The 27,185-nt window shown below is 37.7% G+C and overlaps 1 protein-coding gene across 4 annotated transcripts in view; it reads left to right on the forward strand.

Moving 5' to 3' along the window:
• LOC6580403 (nephrin) overlaps positions 1-27,185 on the forward strand; it is an 88,343-nt gene that overhangs the window by 36,793 nt on the left and 24,365 nt on the right. For all 4 annotated transcript variants that reach the window (XM_015164196.3, XM_015164197.3, XM_015164195.3 and 1 more), the window contains 2 exons: positions 21,173-21,305; positions 25,501-25,706. In XM_015164196.3, the coding sequence (XP_015019682.1) occupies positions 21,173-21,305; positions 25,501-25,706 (339 nt within the window). The remainder of the gene's footprint in view (positions 1-21,172; positions 21,306-25,500; positions 25,707-27,185) is intronic.

Raw genomic sequence — 27,185 nt, forward strand, 5'->3', positions numbered from 1 at the left:
CATTAGTTTTACAGTTTTAGAAGGCACGCACAAACTAGTAACTAGTAACTTGGGGCTGTGTACGGGGTCTGGGTACGGCGAGCTGGGAACTTGAACGGAATGCGTATGTTAATTCCATCAAGCCGCGACACATGACAAACTGTTCGCATCTAGCAGCTTGCTGCGTCGCTTGCATTAAGCTGCTGGCACAACGTGACGTATACGCATTGTCGTGTGTGCACTTTGCTTTGGCTGACTCATGAGCAGCTTTCACTTGGCAGTCGCTGCCCCCTCCATAGATATACCCACATATATGTATATGTACTTATATGTATGTAGTTAAGTACGTGCCTGGCTTGTCCTCCATATGAGTTGCAAAGTGTTTGACCCATTTTCGTTGTATGTGTGTGTGTGTGTGTGTGTGTGTGGACTCCATTTTAAATGCACTCTATTTTTGTGCCAAGTTTAGTGCAGCTAAAAGCCAGAAATTAGAGAATTCGTATTACACATAAATTGAACTTAAAGGTGCGCGCGTATATTGGATGAAATTCGTGCGGCATCTTCGTCGCAATTTCGTTGTCTTCCTGCCCAGTGACACACATTGGGCGAGAGAGAGAGAGAGAGCAAGGACTTTCGCTCTCGAGATTCGCCATTGGTATGGAAGTAAATGCCTGCCTTTAGTTATGGGCCCAGGGCACGACGAATGCTTTGGCTGTTGTTCAAATTGCATACTTTCGAGTGCCATTCAATGAAGTATGCATTCCATGCCCCTCTCTCTCGTACACCTGGCCAGAATACAAGTGTCCCCCCCTCTCTCTTTTTCACTCACTCACTCTATCTGTGTGTGTCTCTCTCGCTCTCTTTTTGTCCACTTATTTATGCATTCATGCGCACTTTTTCTGTTGCTGCTGCTGCCGCTGCCGCTGCTGCTGCTGCTGCTGCTGCTGCCGCTGCTGCTGCTGCTGCTGCTGCCGCTGCTGCTGCTGCTTCTGCTGTTGTAGTGCATTTTAATTTCGTTTGCATATGACAGGCAACGCGCAGTTCAACTACCGGAATCCAGCGCAAGTTTTATTCATTTGCCTCATGCTGCTTAAATATGCACAATTCCCCTTAATACTAGTAACCCATTCCTCCCCAGCACCACCCGCCCACCGACAGCTGCCATCTGTCGCTGTATGCTTGCATATTAAATAATATTCATCGATACTCAACAAATGGGCTTATGAAGCGCATGTCTCAGCCGGTGTCTAGAAAATGTTCAGCATAAAATTCCAGCTTTAAAATCGTATCATGCAGAATATATTTGCATATATATCGAATATTTAATGAACTAAAAAAATTTAAATTTTAAATTTTGAGAGTCGCTAACAATTTTTATTTTTTCCTTTCTTATGTATGAATTGAAATTGCTCTTTATCTAACAATTAAAAAACAAAATAATTAGGTTATTAGAGTCCCTATTTGCCTGGAATCAGTTTATGTCCTTAATAAGCAATTACAACAGAAATAATACAAATTATTTAATCAGCTTATGTGTGATTGTAAGCGGCTTTATTAATTTTTATCCATACAAAATATACAAATAAACAAAGTTGTTTATTAATTGAACAATGTTTTTTTTTTTGTGTGAAAATATATAAAACACAAATATAAGCTACAATAATGATAAAAATATATATGTTTGCATAAAAATATATCAATATATACTTATATATAAATATAAGGGAAATATATATTTATATTAAAAACATAATTCACATTAAACGTATTTTATTATTAGACATATATTGGGGTATATTAATGTAGATTTCTTTAATTTATGCGTGTAATATTATTTACGTATGTCATATTTAATATGTATAAATTATATTTATGTATGTAATTTAAAAAATATTTTTTTTTTATTTGATTTTTATTATATTTTGTATATAATAAGTAATATAAATTTTTAAAAATTTTATTTCATTTTATTTATTAAAATAAATTTGTATAAAAAATATAAATTAGAGCTGGGGCCTTCGGCTTGATTTTATTTTATTTTTTATAATTGAAGAAGGAATATATAAGAATGAGCGTCAATTAGCTTTTTGTTTTAAGGACATATGCATTCTGTCAAATACCATAAATATACTTATAAATTATAATATATAAATAAATTAGCCAAATAATATTTATAAAATTCTTCACTCTCAGTCTTATCTGCACCAAGGCAAAGTCACAAACAACAACAAAAATATCTAATTACAACTGCAAGAGATTTCTTTCTTTTATTTACACTTAAGCATGCCTCCCTCGGCTCGTTCAGACTTTAACCTCTAATTTTTGTTGCCCTGCCGTGTTGTGGTGCGCTGGGTTGGGTTAACTTGGCTTGGCTTGGGTTGGGTTACGCACTTAAGCGTCGGTCTTATCATTGTTAACCCCAATAAAAAGAAGCAAATTAATGAAACATAAGTCAAGCCGGCAGTCAAACAGCAACACAAACATAAAATGCCAATCAAATGCGTATCTCGAATGAGGAGGCAGACGCAAACAGGCAACGATCTGAAACGTTTGCCTCTTGCTCGCGGATAGCCCCTACCCCCGTCCCCCCCGCAGCAACGTCGCCGCATCCTTTGCGCGTCCACTTCAAAGGCGTCGCAACGTTGCACAGTCAATTTGCGTTCGAGATTTATAACTGGCACAATGCGCCGGCTACAGAAGCAGAGCTCACCCTGCCCCCTTCAGCCCCCTCGGTTGGGCCTGTTAACGCTTCACTGACGACGTGTCCTTGAAAAGGACCCCGTCAAGCAGAGTCGGCCGGTTTTTCGATTCAGTTCGGTTCGTCTCGGAGCAACTCAGCTCAGCTCGATGCTAGGCGCATGCCATAAATATTTTTTGCTCGATCAAGTGTACTAATTTAATGTGTTGCCTCAGCTATATGCGAATCGATGACTCGACTGACTTGACTCGGGCGCTATCAACGCTGGCAGGACATTCAAAACAAGATTTATGACAGGCGTGCGCCGGCTCGTCGGGTCGGGGCAAGTTGTAACATTGTCAGCGGGTAGCCGGGCAGCGAGCAACAACAATAAAATGAAATCAACGTTACGAAACAAGAGAAATGACAACGTTGCTAAATGGTCTTATCTCAGGCAGTCCGACACAGGAGGACGTGAACGTGAGCGTGGAGGTGGACAAGGACGAGGGCGAGCTCCGCCCACTGGTGCCGTGCAAACTTTTTTGATTGTCTGCGCTAGAAAAATGAAACTCAACTTGAGCATTTTTAGGTCACAAATTTGATTAATGTTATGCCATTGTGACTGACGGCTATTAGAAGACCGGGGCGCATGTGTCGAGGGTCGTGATTTGATGCTGCGATTTATATTCCATCCAATAGCAACAAGCGCTCTTCACAATTCAATGCTTAAAAGTCTATAATGGCCCCCACTGACTGATGTTACTTGAATATTAATATTAATTACCTCGTGTCACAACTTGCTCTGAGTTCCATTGGGTGAGGAGGTCGTTCTATCAGCATGTAAAGAACATGATCTCAAAGTAATCAATAGCTTGCGTTTCCTTTATGTTATGGTGCCTCATATAGCGCCATACCATGCAGAAGTCCTAGTGCTTAAGAGAGGTATAGAACAGAAGAAACTGCTGCCTATGCCATTTTATAGCTATACAGCCTTTAGCCTTATCAAGCATTCTTGAGCAGCGTAATGAAGTACTCCGATGAGTCTTCGCTTGCCAATATATCTGTTCGTATGTCTGTCTGCCTATATATCTCTGTGTCTTTCTCTCCCTGTCTATCTCACGGTGTGTCTCTCTGTCTATCTATCTCTCTCTCTCTCTCTCTCTGTCTGTCTCTCTCTCTCTCTGTCTGTCTCTCTCTCTCTCTCTGTCTCTCCGTGTCTCTCTCTCTCTCTCTCTCTCCCTGTCGCTCTCTCTCTCTACCTCTATATCTCTTTCTCTCTCTCTCTGTATTTATCTCTCTCAATCGTTCTCTCTCTCTCTCCCTGTCCTTCTCTCTCTCTCTCTCTCTGTCTCTCTCTCTCTCTCGCCCAACATGAGCAAGGGACAAAGAAGAACTACAGGAGATCATTTGAGTTGCCTCTCTGTATGCATCAGTATGCATTCGGCATTTATATTTAAGTAAAACGAAGCTAGCAGAGGCTGTTCCCATTGGTCGTCTAAAGTTCGACTGCAACGACCACTACCTGGCATAGGGCTCAGCATTTGAGAGAGACATAGGCTATGAGTGAAAGTGACCCTATATAAAGGGCAGCAGCTGCAGCATTTCTTCAGTCGCCCAGGCCTGGTGGTGTAATGGAGTATAGTGAAGTGGGTGATCGTTTGGCTAAGCATTAAATACTCAGAGAAAATACTTGAAAGAAATACTTAGAAGCAATACATAGAGGAAGAACCACTACTACTTGCAGGCTATTGAACTATTCGTGTGACGTTCGTTTAAGAGACATCACATTACGATAGGCGTTCGCACAATTAAACTGAGACTCAAAGAGTCAAGGCAAACGGTCTTCATATTCTTCAGCTTTACTCATAGCATATTAATTTCAATTTGGATATTCTGTTATTCATATATCTATTCAAATATTTATACCATGTATATACACATATATGTTGGTCCTGAGCCCAACTGGGATATAACACTTGCTCAAAGAAGCATTGCTAACATAAAAACATTTTGCTCTATAAATATTCATGTTAGGCAACCTTTTACTTAATAAAATGTTTTCTTTAATCACCTCCCACCACCTATGAGTTCTCAAGAATATTTACGAAATATCCTTAATAAATAAGCTTCCTCGCTAACTTTTAGCTAGCTGCAAGCTTTGCTCACTGTATCTCTTGCATATCTTTTGATGATTTTCTTTCACCTCTGGCTAATTCATAAGACATTTCTTTTGCTCCTGCAGAATCTTACGCTTTTTGCATGTGCGCTGTCAACGTGACAGTGCTCTGTTGTTGCTGTTGTTGTTGTTGTTGTTGTAGTTCTTTTCTTCTTTGGCTGCTTGCATCTGGCTGGGGGCATTCGCATTGTGCAAAGTTGACCAACTTGATAGCAGCTCGTGCTTACGGTTCCTGTGTTAATTATGTGTCCTGTGCAAGAGTAGTGCGCATTTGTCTTTATTATAGGTCGCCTCGCCTTATGCCTGCTATCATGTGCCTGACTACCTGGCAACAAGGCCATCTGCTGCTTGTCGCCTTTATTATCATTGTTACGTTGCTGTTGTTGTTGTTGTTGTTTTTGTTGTAGCTGTAGCTGTTGCTGTTGCTGTCGCTTGCTTGTTTTGCTTTTGTTTTTCTGCACTGACATTCACAAACACAAGAAGCGCTAACAAAGAGATAGAGCAAGACAGAGAGAGAGAGAGAGAGAGAGAGAGAGAATGAGAGAGGGAGATGGCCGCCATAAGCACAAGCATCAAGCCGCCATAAGCGGCCCCAAGCAGCAGCATAACTTTCGAGATCCAACAATACATCATGTATGCAAAATGATGTATGCACGTAAATGGCAGCTGGCTGATGAGGTGGAGGGGGGTGTGGTGGGGTGGGGGTGGTGTAAGCGTCGACACGTTGAGTGGCGATGAGGAACAAGTGTTGCGAATTAGGCCAAGGAGAAGCATTAATAAACGCATTTAGCGGCACATGTGGCGTATGCGCAACGCCAAAGAAAAGACGACCGGCACGCACACACACACACTCACACACACACATACACAGGAATATACATATATACGCATAAGCTTAGATAATGGCATGAACAGGATGTTGATGCGGGCTACGCATGCAGGCTTATAATTTGCACGTCACACAGCAGCCGTTGGCCCATCCATAGACCCATTCGAAACACTCCCAGCGGCTGTGCTTATTGTGTCACTGAGCTTGACATACTTTCCACTTAGGCTGCCTTCACTCTAATACGTACATATATATATGTGTGTGTGTGTGTGTGTGTGCCCAGCCTTGCAAGTTTATCATTTGCAGTCTTAGCTATGCATGCTGGCACGCCCACCAGCCCAGCCAGCCCAGCCAGCTGGCTGAAAGTCATAGTGGTTGTCGCTGTTGACTCTCAAGTTGCTTGCTCAGTTCTCTAGCGACTGAAGGCGAGGCGACATTAGTCCTAATATGTCAGGCTCTTACTTTTACTTGCCTAGTTTTAAGCCTGTTATCGCAGCAGCCGAGCCATGTGGGCGGTCGCTCCCCTTGGCTCGACTCGCCTCAGTAGCTTTAGTTCAGTTTCTGCAAAGTTTTTAATGCATATCGTAAGACTCTGCGCAGTTTATTTGGCATTTCTAGTTCATTTGTTTCCCCAGTCGCACACACACACACACAGCCATACACACGCACACATGCACAGTGACTGTCACAGCTAACAGCTTAACAATAATAATCAATGTTTATAGGCCACGCCCTCATCGTTGTTGCTGTGCCCACATGCTGCGTATAATTAACGTATAAATTACAAATAGTGTGACGTTAATAATTCGGCGTTAATAGATTTTCCCTCTTTTTCCGGTCATTTTCATTTGTTTATTCGCACACTCACACAGCGGTTGCAAAAGGGCCGGGGCGGGGGCAGCAGCTGCGTCTGGCTATACGCCTGACTGCCTAAATTATCGATAATCAATGGATTTGGCTTTTATTGTTATTTAGCTGCTGCCGCACACTCGTGCCTCGTCGAAGAAGGTTTATTTGAATAATACCCACATTTATTCATGCTTAATTGCATTTGCGATGGGTTCATTGTTTTATTAGCCATTCACCTGTAGCTGGACTCTGTTTCATTTAAATGTTTGCATGCAAAAGCTCAAACTGCTGCCAGAGAAAAGCTTAATTAAAAATTGAACGCCCCTTGGGCAGCAGCTAGTTGTGTCCAATTATGTTCAGATTGAGGCGAAACCCTTTTCGAGCTGTTTATTAAAATGCCCGGACACATGCTCATTAAAAACAACTCAAGAGCCCATGTTCGACCCTCGGCTGTGTCGGCATTTAACTGCAAAATCATGCGACAAACTATAAACCAACAGAGCCGCAGCACAACAGCAGCAACGACATGTGTGGGCGTGGCCGACAACTGGCAAACAACTAATGAGACACATGCACAGAGGCCGGAGAAATGTCAGCAGAACTTATCGTTGGGCATACGACATTCGGCATTCAGCAGTCGCTAGTCGAAGAGCAAACAAATAGACATTAAAAAAAAAAAGGAAATAAGAGAAAGGGAATAGCAACAACAACAATCAGTTGAAAGCCTTAGAGCATCACAGACCCACAACGAATGACACAAAATTGCAGAGGTTGACGTTTAATTTGCCACTTTTATTAACAGCGCTCATATTAGGGACTCATTTATCAGTCTGCCGCTTGCTCCGAAATAACAAATATAGCAAAATGAAACACAAAACAACAACAACAACAACAACACGCACATACACACATACACATACACAAACAACGGCCCCCCAATCCCAACATGAAACTGTGTAACAGTTGTGGGAATTATTTAATTTAGACACTGCGCCAGACCTCTTGCAATGCCGCTGGCCACGGCCAGTGCCTAGGCTTAGCTGCTCAAAAGGTACAATGGGAAAAGTATTATATGAAATGCATAAACAAATGGTTAATAATCATTTAAGTATTTATGTATTTAATTGTAGTAGCTGGAAGTAATTGAGATGCATACTAAATATAAGTAAAGCGCTGACTGCTGTGACTCTCGACTTGTATTAATTTATTATTATTTTTAATTCATTTGTAAGTAATTTCTTCATTTCAAATTAAGATTCTACATATCACAAACGCTTTCCCTAAATTAACATACTTAAAAAAAAATTGTTACAAAATTTAAATTGTAATAATAATAATAAATTTTAATAAGTCATAATTCGAAAAAATTAAAAATAAATTGTTAATTGAAATTTCTGAATATTTGTTTCATTTCTGGCTAGCATATAACGTTATATTTATTCAAAATTATAATAATATATTTATAAAAAATAAATAAATAAATAATAAATATATAAAAATAAATAAATTATAATAAAAATAAATATATAATTTTCAACTAACATTTTTTTTTTTAAACTTTATAATTTACAGTATATCATTTTATTTTCATTATTTTTATTTTTGTATATTTTTTTTATTTTTTATTTTTACATTATTTCTATTTAATTAAATTTTTTTTATTTTCTTTTTATTTTTTTTATTTTGTGCTTTTCCCTTGAAAATTTTTCACAATCATATGCAGCTGTTGATGCAAGTTATTTTATAATAGAATTCATTTTCAACTGAGGAATTCATAAATTTTGCTACATAACAATTTTCTCATTTAATTTACAAGAAGTCCATGAGAAGTCCTTGATTTGACATAATTACCATCTATATAAATTTATGTTATAAATGCCATAGTTTTACCTAATTGAATTCAATTTGTATATCGAGTTTTTAGATGATTTCTTTTTCTGCTGTTTTTGTCGCCCATTGTACGCTCTGTTGAATATGTAACGCTGGCCGGGGAACTGCTGTTTAACTGCCAAGTTTTTTGCACTCTCATGCCGACGCCAACGCCAACACCAGCACAGCGAGCTGAACGTAACAGTTCGTAGTGCTCCTAAGCTATTGCTTTGGGCAGAGCTAGCTAAATTAATGACAATGACTGTGAGCGCACGAAAGGGAATGGGAATGGGAATGGAGAGGGAAATGGAAATGGGAATGGGAATGGGAATGGGAATGAGTACTAGTGTAACTGTTGGGCTGCTGGGGGAATTGGAGGGTAGCGTCATGTATCCACTGATTGTTCTGTGCTGTTGCTGCTGCTGCTGCTGTTGGTGTTGCTACTTTGTTTTTGGTTCTTTCAGTTGTTGCTGCTGTTGTATTTTAGCACTGACACATGACAGAGCATTTCATTTGTAGTGCGGCATGACAAGGAAGTCGGCTCCAACACCGACTCGCAACATGGCCAAGTGCCGGGCATATCACTTTAGATTGCATTGCAAAAACGCAAAGCATTATGATAGGTGCTGTATATATGTGTGTCTGTGCGTGTGTGTGTGTGGTTACTATATTACTTTAGCAGAAGCAAAAGTCTGCCAGAACATTGCTCAGATAAATTATAAGTAATTGTGTGGCTGGATATTATGAAGTTATGAAGTGTCGGCATCACTCGCCCCCCCAACCCACGCTATCAACTATGACCTATGCGCCAGCTTAATTGAGTTCCGTGTTTGGGTAAAGGAGCTGGCGTCGCTGCTGCTGCTGCTGCTGCGGTTGCTGCTACTGCTGGGTCATGTGTTTAACCAGTTAGCCAGGCATTAGGACGGCCACGCCACAAGCACTTGCCACATGCACGCGCCCAGCCTAAGGCGGTTAACGCGTCGCTTATAAGCAACGACTGCAGCCCCAAGACCACCGCCGGCACACAGAGACCGTCGCCATAGGCATATGTAATTGAGCCCTGCGCACGTTCGCATCCACACACACGCAACCAGACAGACATAGATAGACATTCATCACGGAAATCTGATGAGCCATGTTTGTATTCAAGTGCATGTTGCCGGCTAATTTGCCTGACAGCCTCATAAATGGGTCGCGGTTGGTCTAAGCCAATCTAATGTGCTTCTAATTCGACTCGTGTCTGCCGACTGCTGCAGCGCTGTCCGGCCAATTGAGTTGTGGCTGAAATGTTTTAACAGCTAATCAGCATTAGCACACAATTTAGCACAGTGAAAGGCAACCGCACCCACTCAAACACACATACATGTGTACATTACATTTGTATAGACATGCAAAGCTCAAATCAAATTTATGAGAGAGTAAGAGGCATACGATTATTTGATACCAATTGACAAGCGAATATTAATATAAATAGATATATGAATTAAATAAAATTAAAAATTAATAAAAATAAAATGAATTAAAAAATGAAAGGAAATAAAATGGAATACATATAAACAGAAATAAAAAATAAAAAATAAAAAATAAAAATAATATAATAACAAAATATTTATAAAAAAATTAAAATAAGTATTTATTAACTTCCAAGCAAAAGAAGAATATAAAATTAAAAAAAAAAATAAAATAATAATAATAATAAATTAAAATAAATATTTCTTAGCTCGAAAGTAAAATAAAAATAAAAATAAAATAATAATAATAAAAAATTAAAATAAATCTTTTTAACTACTAAATATAATTAAATTAAATTAAAATATTAAAACAATAGTTATACGAAATTCAAATAAATATTATTCAACTTCTTTACAATATTAATAATAATTAAAACAATATCATGCTTTTACGATTTCATTTAAATTCGACTCAACAATTTTTCAACAATTGTTGCATGCACCAGAATTTAAATTCGTCCCGTTTTTTTAGTCAGACGAAGTTACACATCGTAAACGGAGCGCAACACATACTAAATAAAATATTTATGCGGCCTCAACTGCACAAGAGAGTACATACATATCTATTCAACTGTGTGCGTGAGCGTGTGTGTGTGTGTGCACATATTTGCCATACATTACGCACACATTACGCGCTGTTGTTTGTATTTTGTTTTGTTTCCTTTCGTGTATGTGTGTGTGTGTGTTTTCTTTCACTTCTGTTTGCTATGGCTGCCGGTGGTTTCTTTTCCTACTTTCTTCTCTACTATTTTAACCCACCCAGAGGGAGAATGTTGCGGTCTGCTTTTTATTATTTGATAAGGTTGGGAATGGGGGCGTGGCTGGCTACAGCATACAGCTGCATACTTTGCTGCGCATTTGGGGAAGGCAACGGCAGTTTTCTGGGAGGGCTTACGTATATATTTTTAATATATTAGCTAGCACAATATTATATTATCCGCATTTATATGTGGAGCCTGCTTTTATATGTGCATGTAAATTTTATTTGTTTTTTACGAGCGCATAAATCAAAGAAAATTGTTTTTTATATGCTTATTTGAAAAATATGAAAAATATATGCGTTCCCTTTTCAACGCTTGGCTATTGCCCTCTGTATTTTTTTTTTTTTTTTTAAGTGTACTTCATATATCGTATGCGTACATATATAATTGGGTGGATCGACCTTTTTTGCTGGATTTTATTATTTTAATGGCATTCGGCAAAAGAGTTGCGCGTTGTGAACTTTGCGTTGATTTGTGCGAAAAACTGTTGTAAAATATTCCGACTACTGGCAGTTAATTAAAAAACATATTGTTATTATTGAATTTTTCGCAATCTGATATGTAATGCACTTGGCCAAATGAAAGTGAGCCACGCCCACTTCCCATCTCGACAAATATAAAATCAATGTATACAGAAAAAAAAAAAAATAAAATACAGAGATATGAGAGCATACAAAACAAACGGCCTGGGGCTCAGTTTTTTATTTCCAATTTGATGCCCTGCTTTACTTTTTGCTTCTTCTTCATTTTATTTCCCTTGCTTTCTTTTTTTTTATTGTTTTTTGTTTAGCGAAACTGATTTCATTAATTTCTAATGCTATCAAAAAATATATATATGGCCAAGTGCCTCGAGCTGTATGCACAGCCAGAAAATACATCAATGAACATGAAACGGCAGTAACTCAAGCTCAGGAAAACAAAAATTATTTAATACATATATATATGTATACTTATATAGCGCAAAAAGTATATACATATATACGTCTGAAGGACACCGTAAATATATACTCACAGCAAATGTCAGGCAGCTAAAGAAGCGGACAAAAATTATTTCCAACAATAAAACAGAAAAAAAAAAAAATTACAAAGCGCTTGGACTGAAGATGCAGATATAAAACATAACAAAAAGAGAAAAATGAAAATAAAATAAGTCATCAGTAAAAATAAAATGCGAAATAATATGAAACAAGAGACTTCTGATGAAATTTTCATTTGGAAATTCCTGGCGTAGCAATTAAGTCAAAATGCGGGCGCTGCCGGATCGACATTTGTTGCGCTCGTGCTTCTGCCTTGTTGCCTTCTTGGCTTTCTCCCTCTATCGCAGAAAAATTCATTAGAGAGCGTAATTTGTACATTTTAATAAGACAAAAGCAAAAGCAACAAAATAAAATAAAATAAAATAAAATAATAATGTTGGCTAATTTGTTTGCACTTTAATACGGGTTCAGTGAGTTTCTGCTCAGATTTGAGCTTAAGCTCACGCAAAACTAGACAATATGTTAGCCAAAGAGTTTGGCAGCTCGCGTGCTCTTATATAATTATATCTACGTGCCTGTCGGACTGGCACGGATTGGTTTATCCTGGCTTCACCTTTTGGCTGAGCATTTGTCGACTCAGCAGCTGCAAACGCATTATCCGATGCCATTCACAGATAAAAGTAAAAGCAGCGACACGAAAAAAGAGACCATTGCTTCAATGAGTTGGTAACACACATTCGCACACACACACACACACATACACTCATGTCGATACGCAACGTGTTAGTCCTCCTTTTTTATGCAACAATTTTCAGTAACTGGCCAAAATCACAGGACGAACACAAAGCGCTAGCGTAATGGCCAAAAGAGGCGAGGCTCAGCTGAGGATGGCAGACCCGCATAAAAGCCACTCGAAATGCAGACAGGCAGGCAGGCAGGCCTGAGGACCGTTACCTCTTTAAGTATCTATAAAATGGGAATGTTTATAGAAAAAGCGCTTCAGTGACTTGATTTGTGCATTAAAGATGTGTGTATGTGCCGATTTTTACACACCCAAGCACACACGCAATGGGTTACCTGACCACATCCCCCACACCATCCACTCCCTCTGTCTCTCTCGCTCTCTCCTGCTCGCGTTCAAGCAGCCATCTAAATGCGCCCTTTTTAGCTGTATGGCGACATAAAAAGACGCCAAGCCCTGACTACATATACACATTTCCTGTTGGTACTTACAGAGTTGCCCCTATACATAGACCAGACATAATGTCATGCGAAAGGGTAACACACTCACAATGGCCACTAAAAGTTGACAGCCAAGAGCTCTCGGGTAACAGCCATTGGCAACAAGCAGTCTATGCGTTTTCCGAAAACTTTCAAACATTTTACTGCACTTTAACGCCGACTATAGTTATGCATATTAGTTTATATCAAATGTACTGTGGACTGACTCATCACTCTTCATTATAATAACTTATGATCTGGGTGCTTAAAAGATGACGACACCATACATACAAATATAAAATATGGATTTGAGCATAAATATGTGGCGCATATGTGATGATATGACAAGATGTGTATTAAAGAGAAAGTAAAAGAAAGAGCGGATGTCTAGTATATTTCACAAAATATTGTAGAGATTTGATGGCATTAGTATTGAAAGCCTATCGATTGTATACTTATCAAGCTGAAATGGAAATGAGCAAATAGATGAGTAATACATTTTAAATATTATATTGGATCATTAGAGTATCATTAGAGTGAAAGTAAATGGGACGAAGAAGAAAATTTAATAAATAAATTAAATTAAAAGAAATAAATAAAATAAACTATAATAAAATTTTTAAAAATATAATAAATAAAAGTTATAATAAAATATAATAATATTATATATAAATTTATAGATTTAATAAAAAAAAAAATATAATAATAAAATTTAAATTAAAAAATTTGCAAACATATAATATTAAAAAATAATATAATAATTAAATTATAATAATACAAGTAATCTAATACAATTATCTTTATAACCAAAGAAACTTTAATTAACCCTTTCCTCTTCTGGATATATAAAAAAAAAAAAAATGTGCCAATTAAATGATTTTTTTTAAGGTGAATCGCTTCTTCAAATTACAGTCAATGATTATTTTCGACAGAATTTGTAATTTAATATATTTAATAGTACGCTATTGTCTGTAATATTTTTAAAGCAAATTTTTGCCAAATTGTTGAGTTACAAAGAATTTTTCAATCATTGATTTTCCATTCCCAGATGAAATTACATATTTTGCTGTGGCAATTTTTTTTTTAAAGAAAATCATTTTTATGCCATATGCAGAAAATTGAGAATCAAAATTCAAAGACATATCTACAATTTAATTTGTGTGCGCTTCGTGCTTTCCTTATATCTCTTATCTCCTCTTCTCTCTTCTCTATTTCTTTTTTCTGCTGTATTTTTTTCTCCTGTCTGCTCTCTCCTCTTCTTTGATATTTCACGACTTCTTTAAGCAACAGAGTCCAATTGAAACAATAATTCCAACACTCTAGCTGAAACGGGCTTTCTGAAAAAAAAAATAAAATAATATATCATCTAAAATCTATATTAACACACCAATTAAACTGAAACTTGTTAAACTGAAATCCATTCACAATGCGTTATTCGTTGGGCTTGTCTGGTGTCTATTTCATTCTCTTGCTCCCACCGGATTACGAGAATATTAAATTAAATACAAAAATAATTTGCTCCAAATCAGCTGGCATCGGGCGAATGATTTTTGTTTCTCCTGTGCTGGCCCCGGACGAGAAAAGCACTTTCAATAATTGCCACTTTGGCGCACATTAAAGTCAACTTACCCCACGATTGACTACTGCACGAGCGGGCGGCGGGTCTAGAGTCTATACTGCTTAATGCCAGGCCCCGCCCACTCGGACATCCTTACATAAGGCATAATCATTATCGTTACACTTTATTGCACATTAAAAGTGCGACAGGGCGGCCGCGACGTTCCCTTTACTTTTATGCCTTGGCCTGGCCAAAACACTTGGCAGCATTACATAAAGCAAATGGCTATAAAGTGAAACAAGCAGGGCGAATGTATATAGAGACGACAACGACGACGACGACGACGATGGCAATGGCGATGGCGAGGACGACTTGACCGTAATTGTCGCCATGTTCGCAGTCCTCTCAGCGTCTTTGTTCAAATTTACACATGAATAGTTGTACCAGGGAGCGGCCAGCCGACCGACCAACCGTCCGGCCGTAGGACCGCCCGCCGAGCCGCATCCAGTTTAAATTTAATTTAATTGTAGCCGAAATTTGGTCGAGTCCCTTCTTTGATTTCACGTTCAATTGTACTCGCAATTTTTATACGTATTTTTATTTTTATTCTCATTTGATTTTTATTTCACATTTTTACTTGTGATTTTATGACGTGCCTTTTACGGCGTACCGAAAATATGCCCAAGGGGGGGGGCCCGGAGAGCGCTAGACGCGCGCCCCGTTAACAATTAGCGCGCCTTGCACTTGATTCAATATGATTTGCTTGGCATAAAGGCATTTACGAGTATTTGGCTTTTACGGCGAGCCAACCTGGCTATAAATAATAACCTCTTAAAGCGGCTTTAAGCCCTTCTTTTGTTGCTGCTGCTGCTGTTGCTGCTTTTGCTGTTGCTGTTGTTTATGGCTCATGATTTTGGCAAATTATGCAAATGTTTGCACTTATTTGAGACAACATTTTTGCTGCTGCTCATTCCTTGATATCTTGTTGCTTATATTATTTTGATATTATTTTGTTTTTTATTTTTTTCAAATATTGACAAGATTTTTATTTAAATTTTTATTGTCAGTTGTTGCCAATTTCTTGGCTTTGGCTTCAAACTCCAGCGATGTCATCTGCTGGCTGTCTGGCTGTCAGCCTGCCTCGCTTGCTCTAGCTGGCGCACATTTTTGCCAAATCAGCAAACGTTGCCATTGTCAACTGAGCTCCTCCTGCCACTCGTTGCGAGCAGCATTTCTATCTCTCCTTTTTTCCCATTTTTTTTTTTGTTCTATTTTGGCCCCTACTCTGCTCTGGAGCTGTCGACTTCGTCACTGAGCAATGCCACTAATATGAAAGCAAATTTGCATAATAATTTTTGCCAGATTTTCTTCTTTTTTTCGTAGCTGGTGCATGCTGCATGTTAAAGTTCAATTTGTATTTGCTTTGTTTATTTTTTTATTAAAGGGAATTCTAGTCTCTATAGAGTTTGTTGCACATACAATTTATAATATACTTGATAGCTTTTGTCCATGGGTAAAGAGATTCCAAAGGTTTCCTGTTAATTTTTGATACATACAGTTTGAATGAACTGCCGATTGCATTAAGTGCAAGAAATTATGATGTGAAATGTCGACGCTATCTATCCATTTCATATATTAGCAAATATTTACTCACTCTCAAGAGACCTGGCGAAGAATATCCTATATGTGAGGCAGCTGTTTAGGCTGAGTGCTGTCCAAAGTCCGCCAGTCCCGTCTATAACACTCTAAATTGTTTTATTATCCTAGTCCAGTTCAACAGCATTATCTCAGCTTATAATTGAAATTTTAATGAAATTACTTTAAATAGTTTTATTAATTGATATTCATTTATTCATTGACTCAACTCGAGCCAAACTGTGACAAAGTCGGCGCTGCCCGAGGGCAGCATTAGCAGTTGTATTTATGAACGTAGAAGACTTGCAAAATAAATAATAAAATTGTTTATTATTTAGGCCAAATATTTCTAGTCGAATGTAATTTAACTTTTAATTATGTTTATTTACATAGAAGCGTGTTTTAATCACCAAGCAATAAATTTTCAAATGCTTTTATTAATTGACATTTAATTGCTATTATCAACAGCACCAAAAACAACAACAAAAACAACAACAGCAACAACTTTTGCCCTGAAGCTCTGCAATTCCAATATACATCACATGCACCAATACTAGAGCTCATTTATTTGCACACCTTTTTTCCTTTCCGCTTTTCTTTGCCTTTTTGCCATTTAGCTTTCGCCTGCCCTGGCGTGCCAATAAAAATAATTGGCTATAAATGCGCTAAAAGTCAAAACAACGCCAATTGCTGCGCAGCAGAGCAGGAGGCCAAGTTGTGACGGCTGCTGCTGCAGGAGGCATTGCTTTTAATTAATGTAAGCTACAGAGCCGAGTGCCACTTATGCCAGTTGAAGCCACACAAACACACGCACGCACACGCACACACGCGCACGCACACTATTAGCGATTGCCGTTAGTATTTTATGACTATGCTTGGCAGCTGTGAATGCCATCGAATGTGGCATTGGCTGTAGCTGTGGCGCCACCTTTGGTTGCCCCTTGACGCAGTCGGTTTCAAGTGCGTTCAGTTATAATTTTATGTGCCATTAATTTGCCACCGTAGACAAGTTTCACATAAACACACACACACACACACACACGCACTTGCATATACACGTGTACAGTTTTAATGCATTTTTGGCTTCTGTGTGTGCGAGTGTGTGTGTGTGTGTTTGTGTGTGTAAACTAATGAGCCTACTCTGCATTCTGTTTGTTCTTGGCCTGACGTTGCTGTAGCTGTGGCTATGTCTGTAGGGCTAATGTTGACAAGCGCAAACTTTGCTATTTATAGCAGCAACGGTGACACTTTTAATGGCCGCTTTGCTCCTGCCGCTGCCTCTGCTGCTCCTGCCGCTGCTGCTGCTTCTGCTGCGGCGCTCTGCAATTAACGTTGATTGCATTTTTATAGGTCTCCGAAAAAGATATACATATATAAATACATATATAGAGATATATACTTCAGCTGAATGGCCTACTTTTGCGGGCATGCAATAATTAGCCACAAGCAGCCGAATCTTGAACGTTTATAGCATTTGGTTTTAGCCAGACTTTAGCAATGGCTCTGCTTAGCACGGCTTAAAATAATATAATATGCATAGAAAATTCAAGTGAATTTAATGCTTAAATGCATAGCTGTGCATGTGAAATTCGATTTATATATATCCGTAGGAGAATTTCTGGTAATTAATTTTTGGTAATTGATACCCATGGAGAAAAGGAATTGAGCTGTTGAATTATTTAGGTAAAGAGTGAAATTGATTTGTCTGTCTATACGTCTGAGTGTCGTTGCCATACACATTTGGTTTGAGACCGGTTAAATAGAGTTTTGGAGTTGCATTCATGCTCATACATGTTGGCTCACTCTTATCATGTTCGCCTTGCTTATGGCTATAAATATTCACTTTGAATTAGAAGCTCGAGGTGCTCGTTCGATTTAACGTTTTGATACCTGAACAGAGAAAACATTCCGAGACCAGAAGCTCTGCTTCAAGTATAGCTGAGTGAATATATATACATATTTAAGTCATTTTTATTAATTAGGCACTTAAATAAAAAATACGTGTATTTGATTGTTTATTTTTTATTTTCTTTTTATTTCTGTTTTATTTTATTTATTTAATTTATTATTATTTATATGTATATTTTTTTTATTTTTATTCATTTTTTATTTTATTTATTTATCTATTTTTTTTTTAAATTGATTCAAATATTTTTTAAAAATTATTTGTTTATTAATAATTTGTTTTTTTTAGCCATTTCATATATTGATCAAATAAATTAGAATTAATTGATACAAAATTCTATTATCAAGAGCCACAATTTAAAGCCGAGGGATTTCTCGAGCTGCCTGGATAGCTGCATTAGCATCTGTTCGTATGACCATTTTGTTTTTCGAATGTATTCATGCAGAATCTAAAATGAATATTCAATTATTCTATTAATTCTAAGCAATAATAGAGCAAAAATCAATGAAACATAACTGATTTCTGATTTCTGAAAAGAAAAACCCTTTCTTTTGTAATATTTTTCCAGTTGAATTCTTAAATATTTACATTTGCCATTTTTTCATTCATACTGCTTCATTTCGAGCTGCGTACTCGAGCCTCATAAAGTTTCATAAATACACAGCGCATAATAACACTACGCTTACACCATAGTCTACATGAGCATACATGCACAATAAAATGTTGGGGTGTTAAGGAAATCTCTCTCTCCCTATCTATCTCTTTCTCTCTCTCTCTCTCCCCTTCTCTCTCTCCTTCTCTCTCTCTTTATCTCTCCCTCTCTCTCTCTATCCAGCGCGTTGTGTGCATAAAGTTTACTCCGCTTGCTTATTACTCGTACGAGTATCGTTTCGAGGTCCGAGTTGCAGACACCAACGCCTCCTGCCTCCTACCTCCTGCCTCCTGCTTCCTGTTTGCTTGCCTCCTGCCTCCTGCCTGCTGTTTAAAATTTACGAGCCACAAGTTTGGCTGTACGAGTTCATCTCTTAAATCGAGTGCAGCTCATATTTTGCATTATTTAAATGGCACAAGCCGAAAATCAATTCCACATCGATACACAGACACAGACAATACAAATGATTCGCTGGCGACTCAGCAGAAATTTCAGAATACACTAGCCGCATTTAACGATTGATTTTCGGCACAGTTTCGTTGTTGTTTTTCGGAGCTGGTCAATTTACGTTCGAATTGCGTTTAGGCTGAGTGAAAATCTCTAATTAGCTAATTGCTATAATTAAATGCTTTGCTAATGTTGCCATTTCGTTTAGTCGAATGCAAAGATAATGTAAATTGCGTCAGGCACTCTCAGTGCTGCTGCTCGTATCTATGTATGTGTGTGTGTGTGTGTGGGCATCATTATTGCGGTCGTCTGTGATGCCAGCAATGCCTAATGGCAAATCGAACATATTTGCATATGAAATGAGCGAGAAATCGTAACATGGCGGCAGTCTGGCACGAGCCGAATCAAAAAGGCAAGCGAAACGATTTCCGGTTTAGATGGCAGCCGCAATCTCTATGTGTGTGTGACGGAGAGATAAGTCGCATCTGACTCTGCTTGGTTAGCATGCAAAGTTGTTAGCTTTCATAATAATCGATTAGGCTCATCATAAATAAGCGCCGGATTTATTTCGTCAGCGCTCAGCGCTTCAATTAAACAAAGCAAACACAGTGTCAACGCGGCGTATGAGTGATGCGAGTATTTTTACTCAAGTTAAAGCCCGAGTAGAGTGAAATTCAAGCAAATTGGAATGTCCGACACTGGCAAACCTTTGCGCCTAGCTTAATTACAAAATCAACGACGGCTGCCAAATGCGAGCGAAAATACTTTACAAATTTTAATAACTTTGTTTGCCCGGCCAACAAGACGAAATTGCCGAGCCTAAGAAATGCAAATTAGTTTACAAGTGATTTAAATAAGATACAAAAAGTGACGAGGGACAAGCAGAGACAGAGACAGAGAGAAGGAGAGAGCGAGAGAGGGAGACATAGATCTGGCCAGAAAAAAGGGCTACCAAAAGAACTTTTTGGCTGCGGCACAGAAAACAAAATTATGCCTAATGTTAGAAAAGTTAATTCAAAATAAAAAATATTAAAAAAAAACAACAAAACGCTGGCCGTATAATTGCATAATTTATAATTAACATAAAATGATTTTTTCGTTCCTTCGCCTTTAATAATAGATTCATCAAAACCCTGAAAATATGATATTAAACACACAAAATTCAAGCAGCTCGCCAACAATTTGTAAACACTTGAAATTCAATTGGTATTAGCCCACACAGAGAGCTTAGCCTGGCTTAAACGAGAAGAAGAGTCGACGAAATATTCTTTTAATTGATATTTATATTCACATCTAGTTGAAATTAGCCCCTCTCGCCTCAAGCGCCGCCCGCAGACAAAAGGCAAATGCATTAATGAAATGGCAAGCGAAATTTAAGAGCGAGCCCAAAAATAACACAGCCAGAAATGCCAAGTGTAAGGAAATTGTTAAGACCAAAGAGTCGGAAAATAAGCCAACCCCAGAAAACATAACTCAAAAACTGGCGCCGGGGCACACATCTAAAAGCGTGAAGAAAAAAACGGAAAAAAGGAGAAAAAAAAAAGACAAGGGAAGAAATTGAAACTAAGCGCAGAAAAAAAATTAGCATAAAAAAAGGATTTGCGCGCTAATTTCACTTTAATGTAAACGCGGCGACTGCGATGAAGATGACGTCGCCGCCATTACATCACTTTTATCTCAGCCTCTGGCCTCGGCTCTGGTCCTGGTTCTGGTTCTGGTTCTGGTCCTAGGCACAGCCCACACTGCCTGCGTGCCTTTTTGTCTTTTATTTATAGCATTATTAGTGGCACTAAGTAAAAGATCGCCGCATTTTTCTTTGCCTTTCCACTTTCCACTTGCCACTTGCCATTTTCCGGCATCTTTAGCTTTGGCTTTGGCTTTGGCTACGGCTCCAGCTTCGTCTAGTTCGCTCCAGTTCCGGCTCTGGCCTCGACTTCGGCTTTGGCCTGCCCCAATAACAAAGTGCTAATGCCCCACGCTAATTATGCATCATTTGTAAGACTGTTCGCCGTTGTTTTTCGCGTTTTTTCCATTCTTCCTCTTTTATTCTTTCTTTTTTGTTTGTTATCCATTTTGTTGTTGTCACAGCTCATCATGCTTCTCCCTATTGTTGTGCTGCTTTCAGGTCCGCCCGTGCTCTCCGAATCCATAATTGGCACAATGGGACGACTGCCCTGCAATGTGACCCCGCCCATTTACGAGGATCGTGTGGCTCTGGTCATTTGGTATAAGGTCGGACTCAAAACGCCCATCTATAGGTGAGTTCAAGCAAAAGTAAATCCTTAAAAATTTAAAGTGGATTAAAGTACATGAAATTCTTCATCCACTTGGGCTTTAAAAATATTTCTAAAGTAATTAAAATATAATTTTAAAGTAATTATTAATGGAACTGATAAAAGTTCCGAGCTTAAAATTTTTTTATTATTATTATTATTATTATTATTTTTTTTTTTTTTTTTTTTTGAGTTTAAAGATATATAAATTACATTTTAATAATATTTACTATTTTTCATATTATTTATTTAATTTAAGAACATTTCCTCTGTGTTTAAAGCTGCTGGAATCGATATATTATTAATTTGCATAAACTTAGATTTAAGTTTTAGATATATTTTGAAAATAATTAAGATTTTTTTTTTTTTGTATAATTATTCAATTGAACGGATAAAAATTCGAAGATTATAATATTTTTTTCGTATTTAATCAGACTAGATGAGTATAAATAATTAATTTCCGTACTATTTTCTAAAATCTAAGAATATCTTCTCAGTGGCTAGAATCTATATATTATTTATTTTACTTTGCATAATCGATAATTATCGATTACCAAAAAGTAAAAATAACTACAACTTCTCAGCGAATCCTTAGCCAGTTGTACCCTATCTCTCCACATTCAATGATAACTAGCTCAATGGCTACATTTTGTGGCTCTGACAATGAGCTGTATTGAGAGTTTGCCCTTATCAAATATCAATCGACCAAATTTTTCCAACCTTCAGGCAGCTGTGTCAAACGCAGAAACTTCATAGCAAGCTGGGTTTAGGCCACAAATATTTTGTAGAGCACACACACACACACACAGACAGATAGACACGCGCATAGCTACATATGGAGGTCCATAAATAAGCAAAATTGATTACCACAGGCAACTTTTGCGTGCCGAGCGCGCTCAACCCACTCAGCCACAGACAGTCAGACAGAGAGACAGATAGACAGACAGAGAGACAAACTGGGGAATCTGCACATGTCAGTTTGGTGTTTCTTTGCTGATGTAGGTGACTGAGTGAATGTGGAGTATGGCTCTGGGGGAGAGTGGCACTTTTTCATTTTGATTTAATGCCTGCTAATTAAGCAATTTTTTGCATGTTTTGGGGGCTGCTCAACTGCAGCCATTAAATTAGCATAACTAGAAAATTATACACAGGCGGCCAGGCGGACCGACTCAGACGCGCCTCTAAATTGAGTAAAGTTTTTCGGGCTGCGCCAAGGAGGAGCAGACGGGCCAGGCGGGACAGGCGGGCCAGGCGGAGTCTAAGCCTCAAGGTTACATTTACAGCAGAGAAAAACTTTTTCAATTATTCATGTCGAACATTATGGCATTGTACTTAGTTGATGGCAAAGAGACTTTTGCCTCTTGTATCTTATAGATACGTCTGCATACATCAAAGGAGCCAAACTTTAATTGGATTTGTTAGACGTTCGGACGTATGTGTGAATGTGTGCGTATGCCCATGTATGTGTGTGTGTGTGTATGTGTGTCGAGACACGAACAGAGACGCTGATTAGCTGATTGCTAGTTGAGGCGGCTGCCTAGCTGCCTGACTGCTTGACTGACTGACTGGCTCGCTGGCAAGGCAGTCTACGCGGCATTGACATGCGGCTGAAACTAATTGAACTTCAGCACTTCAAGGACTTGCAAATGACTAGAGCGAAAATAGTAATTAGCGTTGCGTAACGACAGTCAAGGCGAGCCAACTTGCAGGCCACGCTTCAACTCTTGTTTGTAATTAAAAACCACTCAGCAAGTAAATTAATCATAAAACGAAACTTGCCATTTGCCATTGCCATTGCCAATCCAATTGCCAATTCTTGCTGCTTCTTCTTCTTCTTCTTTTTGTTGTGCCGGACTCTCAGTCGAAAAAATTTAATTTACTCCTTCCTACCTTCATGGCACAACGACTGCCCAGGCTAGCCGCTGCCATTTCAATATTCCACAGCTCGACTTCAGCTCGTAGCACTATTTTATTTTACAATCAACTGACATACGAGCTGCATACGATATGCGGCATGCGGCATGCGGCATGCTGCCGCCTTTGCTTTCTGCTCCTTGCCTCATTATGCCCGGCTACACTGCACCACATGTCTGCGAATCACAACTGCCATGCAATAAAATACAGACAAACGCTGACAGGCTGTCAATCAATGCATAGATTGCAGCTGGTTTAATAATCAGAATATTTTTTCAAGTTGCCCAGGCATACATAATTCCATCCACTAAAAGCAGAAAGCTACAGCAGAGCACTCATTTTTTATTAGAGAACAGCTTCATTTCTGTCAGTAGATTCCTCACTTATTATTGTGCAGGAATATAACTTTTACGATCATAATTTTGTAGCACTCCTGTATTCTATTCTACTCTCAACACTTTTTCTGTCATTAATGCATTTTTTATCAATTTATTGATTTATGTGAGAACAGAATATGCTGAAAAACTGTTTAAACTTCTACTTCAATTAACTTTCAATTTTAAACTGGCAACTAAAGCTTAAAAACAAAGTTGAGTTCAGTTTTTTTAAGTGATATTTATATAAATTTGTAATATAAAATAAAGCAATTATTAATTTACCATAGTTTACATGTTTTTAGCTTTTATTCGTTTTTATTAAATATTATGAAAACCATTCGCCCTATATTCGTCCCACATTGGAGTCTGGGGTCTTGTTTATCCTACTTAAAATGAAATCATACTGTGCTCTATATTTCAACAAATATATATTTTTAATTTTACAAATTTACAAAAAGTGATTGCTAAAAATTATTAATTTTTTTAAATAGCTTAATCAGCTATAATTTAAATTTTGTTACTAATTAATATATTAAAAATTCATGTTATATACACGTTTGTGGAAAATAAGTATAATGTGCATATTGCATATTTTTGCAACTATTTCAAGTTCCGTAAACTGATATTAAAGCATCTTTAACTAAAGAGAGCGCACTCGCTAGCCCTTTCACTTACATTTGATACTCCTCCTCCTTCCATATAGAGGCCTAAAACAGCACAACTTGTACACCTTTCATTCTACATACTCCTTACACTCATCCATAGTTCATTGTCATATTTCATATACATTTTTCTTTCTTTCTATCTTCATTCTTTCTCTCATCTGGCTTTCGTCAATAACAAAAAAAAATTAATAATAATAAAATAAAAAAAATGTTTAAATGTCAACTTTATTGCCAATTTTTTGTAAAAAATAGATCTTAAAATTTCATATAAAAATGAGACCCAAATAAAAGTGAAACTTCTGCAAGACTAAATTAACATTTAGTTGTGCTCATTAACTTGCTGAGCATTAAATTAATATCAACAAAAAATAATCAAATAAATAGACAACAATTTGCATACAAATTTTAATATTCAACATAAAATATATATAAAATATATATTAATATACAGTTGATCATGAATATATATAAAATATATATGTTACAGAACTATTGATATTAGTATTTTTTATTTTTTATGTCACGAAATGTCTTTTAAATAGAATAAAATCTCTTTCCACTTGATTATGAAAAACGGAGACAAATTTGTTTCTTAAATTTATATAATACATATAAAATGCCCCTATGCTTACGTCAGCCACGTGCTGAGCCAAAGTTCGATTCGGCATCAGGCAGGGCAAACAACAAACAGAAGTAGACTTCGATAGGAAATCTGTTATTCAACTTTGGGAAAGTCAGTGGCCCAATATTTGACACGGCAGCTGGAAATGAAAATGAGAGAGAGCAAAAAAAAAAAAGAGGAAAACTTTAAGTATATTGACTGCCCGCAGAAATGAGCTCAATATAGCAACTTTTTTAGCGCCCCTACTCCAGCCGCAACCGCAGAAAGCGGAGGAAGAGAAAAAAAAAAAATACAGGAATTAATCAATAATCTACAATTACAAACTAAAACAATAAATTACAGCTGACGGCTGTGGTGGCAGGGGCTCTGGCAGTGGGGGGGATTGGTGTACATTAAGTGAGATTATTAATTCATTGCAGAACCCAATTACACAGTTCACAAAAGTTTGCAGCTAGGTGAGGCAGCTTTAAAGTTTGTTGCTCTTTCCGGCTAGAGCGGAAATTTCAATGCTGCTCTTTGTTTGCTTTATTTCATTTTTACTTTATTTTTTACACTCGCTCTGATATATTTGGAACTTGTTTTTCTTTTGAATTTCCTTGCAGCGTGGACACACGCGACTCGAACTTTGCGCAGGGCACGCACTGGTCGGATGAAACGTATCGGGAGCGACTCTCCTTTCACGTGGAAGGACGTGCCGGCACGCTGACCATCAAGTCAACGGCTGAGGAGGATACGGGCGAGTATCGCTGTCGCGTCGACTTCCAGAAGAGCCCCACACGCAACTCCAAAGTGAATTTAACTGTCATAAGTAAGTACTGACCTCACCCCACCACAGTGGATCCCAGTCTGCAGCATCAGCAGCAGCAGCAGCAATTGCATTGACATAATGCCATAATTGAGCAGCTAATTTGCTCGACGACATATCCTGGCCACCACTCAGCTCTTGAACAAACACATTAGTTACGAAACAAGACGCCAACTGTATGCTCTGCCAAGTTTTTCAACAATTTCTCTACGATTTTTCGCACTTGCTCCCTTTTGGTCTTCGCATTTCTCTTGCAGCTCTTCAAATGCCAACTTGGAGAAAAGTTTCGCCTGCCTCTACCCGCTCTTTAAGCCAAGTGCATAAAATCTATGCAATTTCTTCAATGAATTTTATATATAAATAGTGCTTTAAATATTTTTATTAAAGTCTCTGGTAGATAATTTTAATATGTGTATTAATTAATTAATATGCTAAAAATTTAAATGTATAAATTTATTCATTATTTTATGAGCTTATATTAATATATATTGCTATGGATTATAGCCAACAAGACTATATTATTATTTATATACCTTTTCTTTAAATATAAATAAAGTAAAAAAAAAAAAATGTATTTAAAAGACATAGATTGTAAAGAGCTTTGAGTTTTTCCTATAGCTTAAAACTGCAAAAGCAAAATCAAATGAATAATAGCATCTTGCTATACTGATATATTACCTTGATATATTATTAAAGTCCTCAAATTGAAGTTTTAAGAACCAAACCAGAAAATTCCTCAAAATTAAATTCTCAAGTTAAATTCGTTATCAGATATCTGTGTGTATGTCCTCAACTTGCTAGTAAATTGCATTTGCAGATAATTCAATTTGTATTCCGTTCGGACTCAAAAGAAACCTTTCACATATCAAATTTAACTTTAATTATCCTTGAGTCGAAAAAAAAAGAAAAATGTGTCAATATTTATTTATCCATTTAAGATAAATCTAAACCTTATCTCTATTAGAGTTTCAGCTATAAGAAAATGCTCTTTTACTTCTCATACATATTAATCTTCTATAAGCATTTCCAAGGGCACTCGTGCTACCTGTGTGGGCTAACGGTAACAGGTACAGGCACAGCCTGTAAATTCGCATTTAAATTTATATGCGAGTCCAAAGGCGTTTTTAGCTGAGATATACGACCAGATCTTTGCTTGGCAATAAGAGAAAAAAAAAAAAACATCTATGGTTGGTAAATAGTTGCTGTCTGCGTTGGCGTCGCCGTCGCCGTTGGCGTCGCTGCTGCCAGATGAAGCGTTAAGCGGCATTGGCCAACGGGGCGTGGTTATGTTTTACAAACTTCTTGAGCATGTTCAGCGGGCAGTGTGCTGCTCCACCATCTGTCATTGTATGTGTGCGTGTGCGTGTGTGTCTGTATGTGTGTGTGTGTGTGTGTGTGTGTAAATGCGTGTGTTTGTGACATGTGAAGCGTAAAACCATGGCTGGATTTAGGAACTTTGTACGTCGGTTGGCAAAAACTTTA

The sequence above is a fragment of the Drosophila mojavensis genome, unplaced genomic scaffold, assembly GCF_018153725.1.
Source record: "Drosophila mojavensis isolate 15081-1352.22 unplaced genomic scaffold, ASM1815372v1 contig_81, whole genome shotgun sequence".
NCBI lineage: Eukaryota > Metazoa > Arthropoda > Insecta > Diptera > Drosophilidae > Drosophila > Drosophila mojavensis.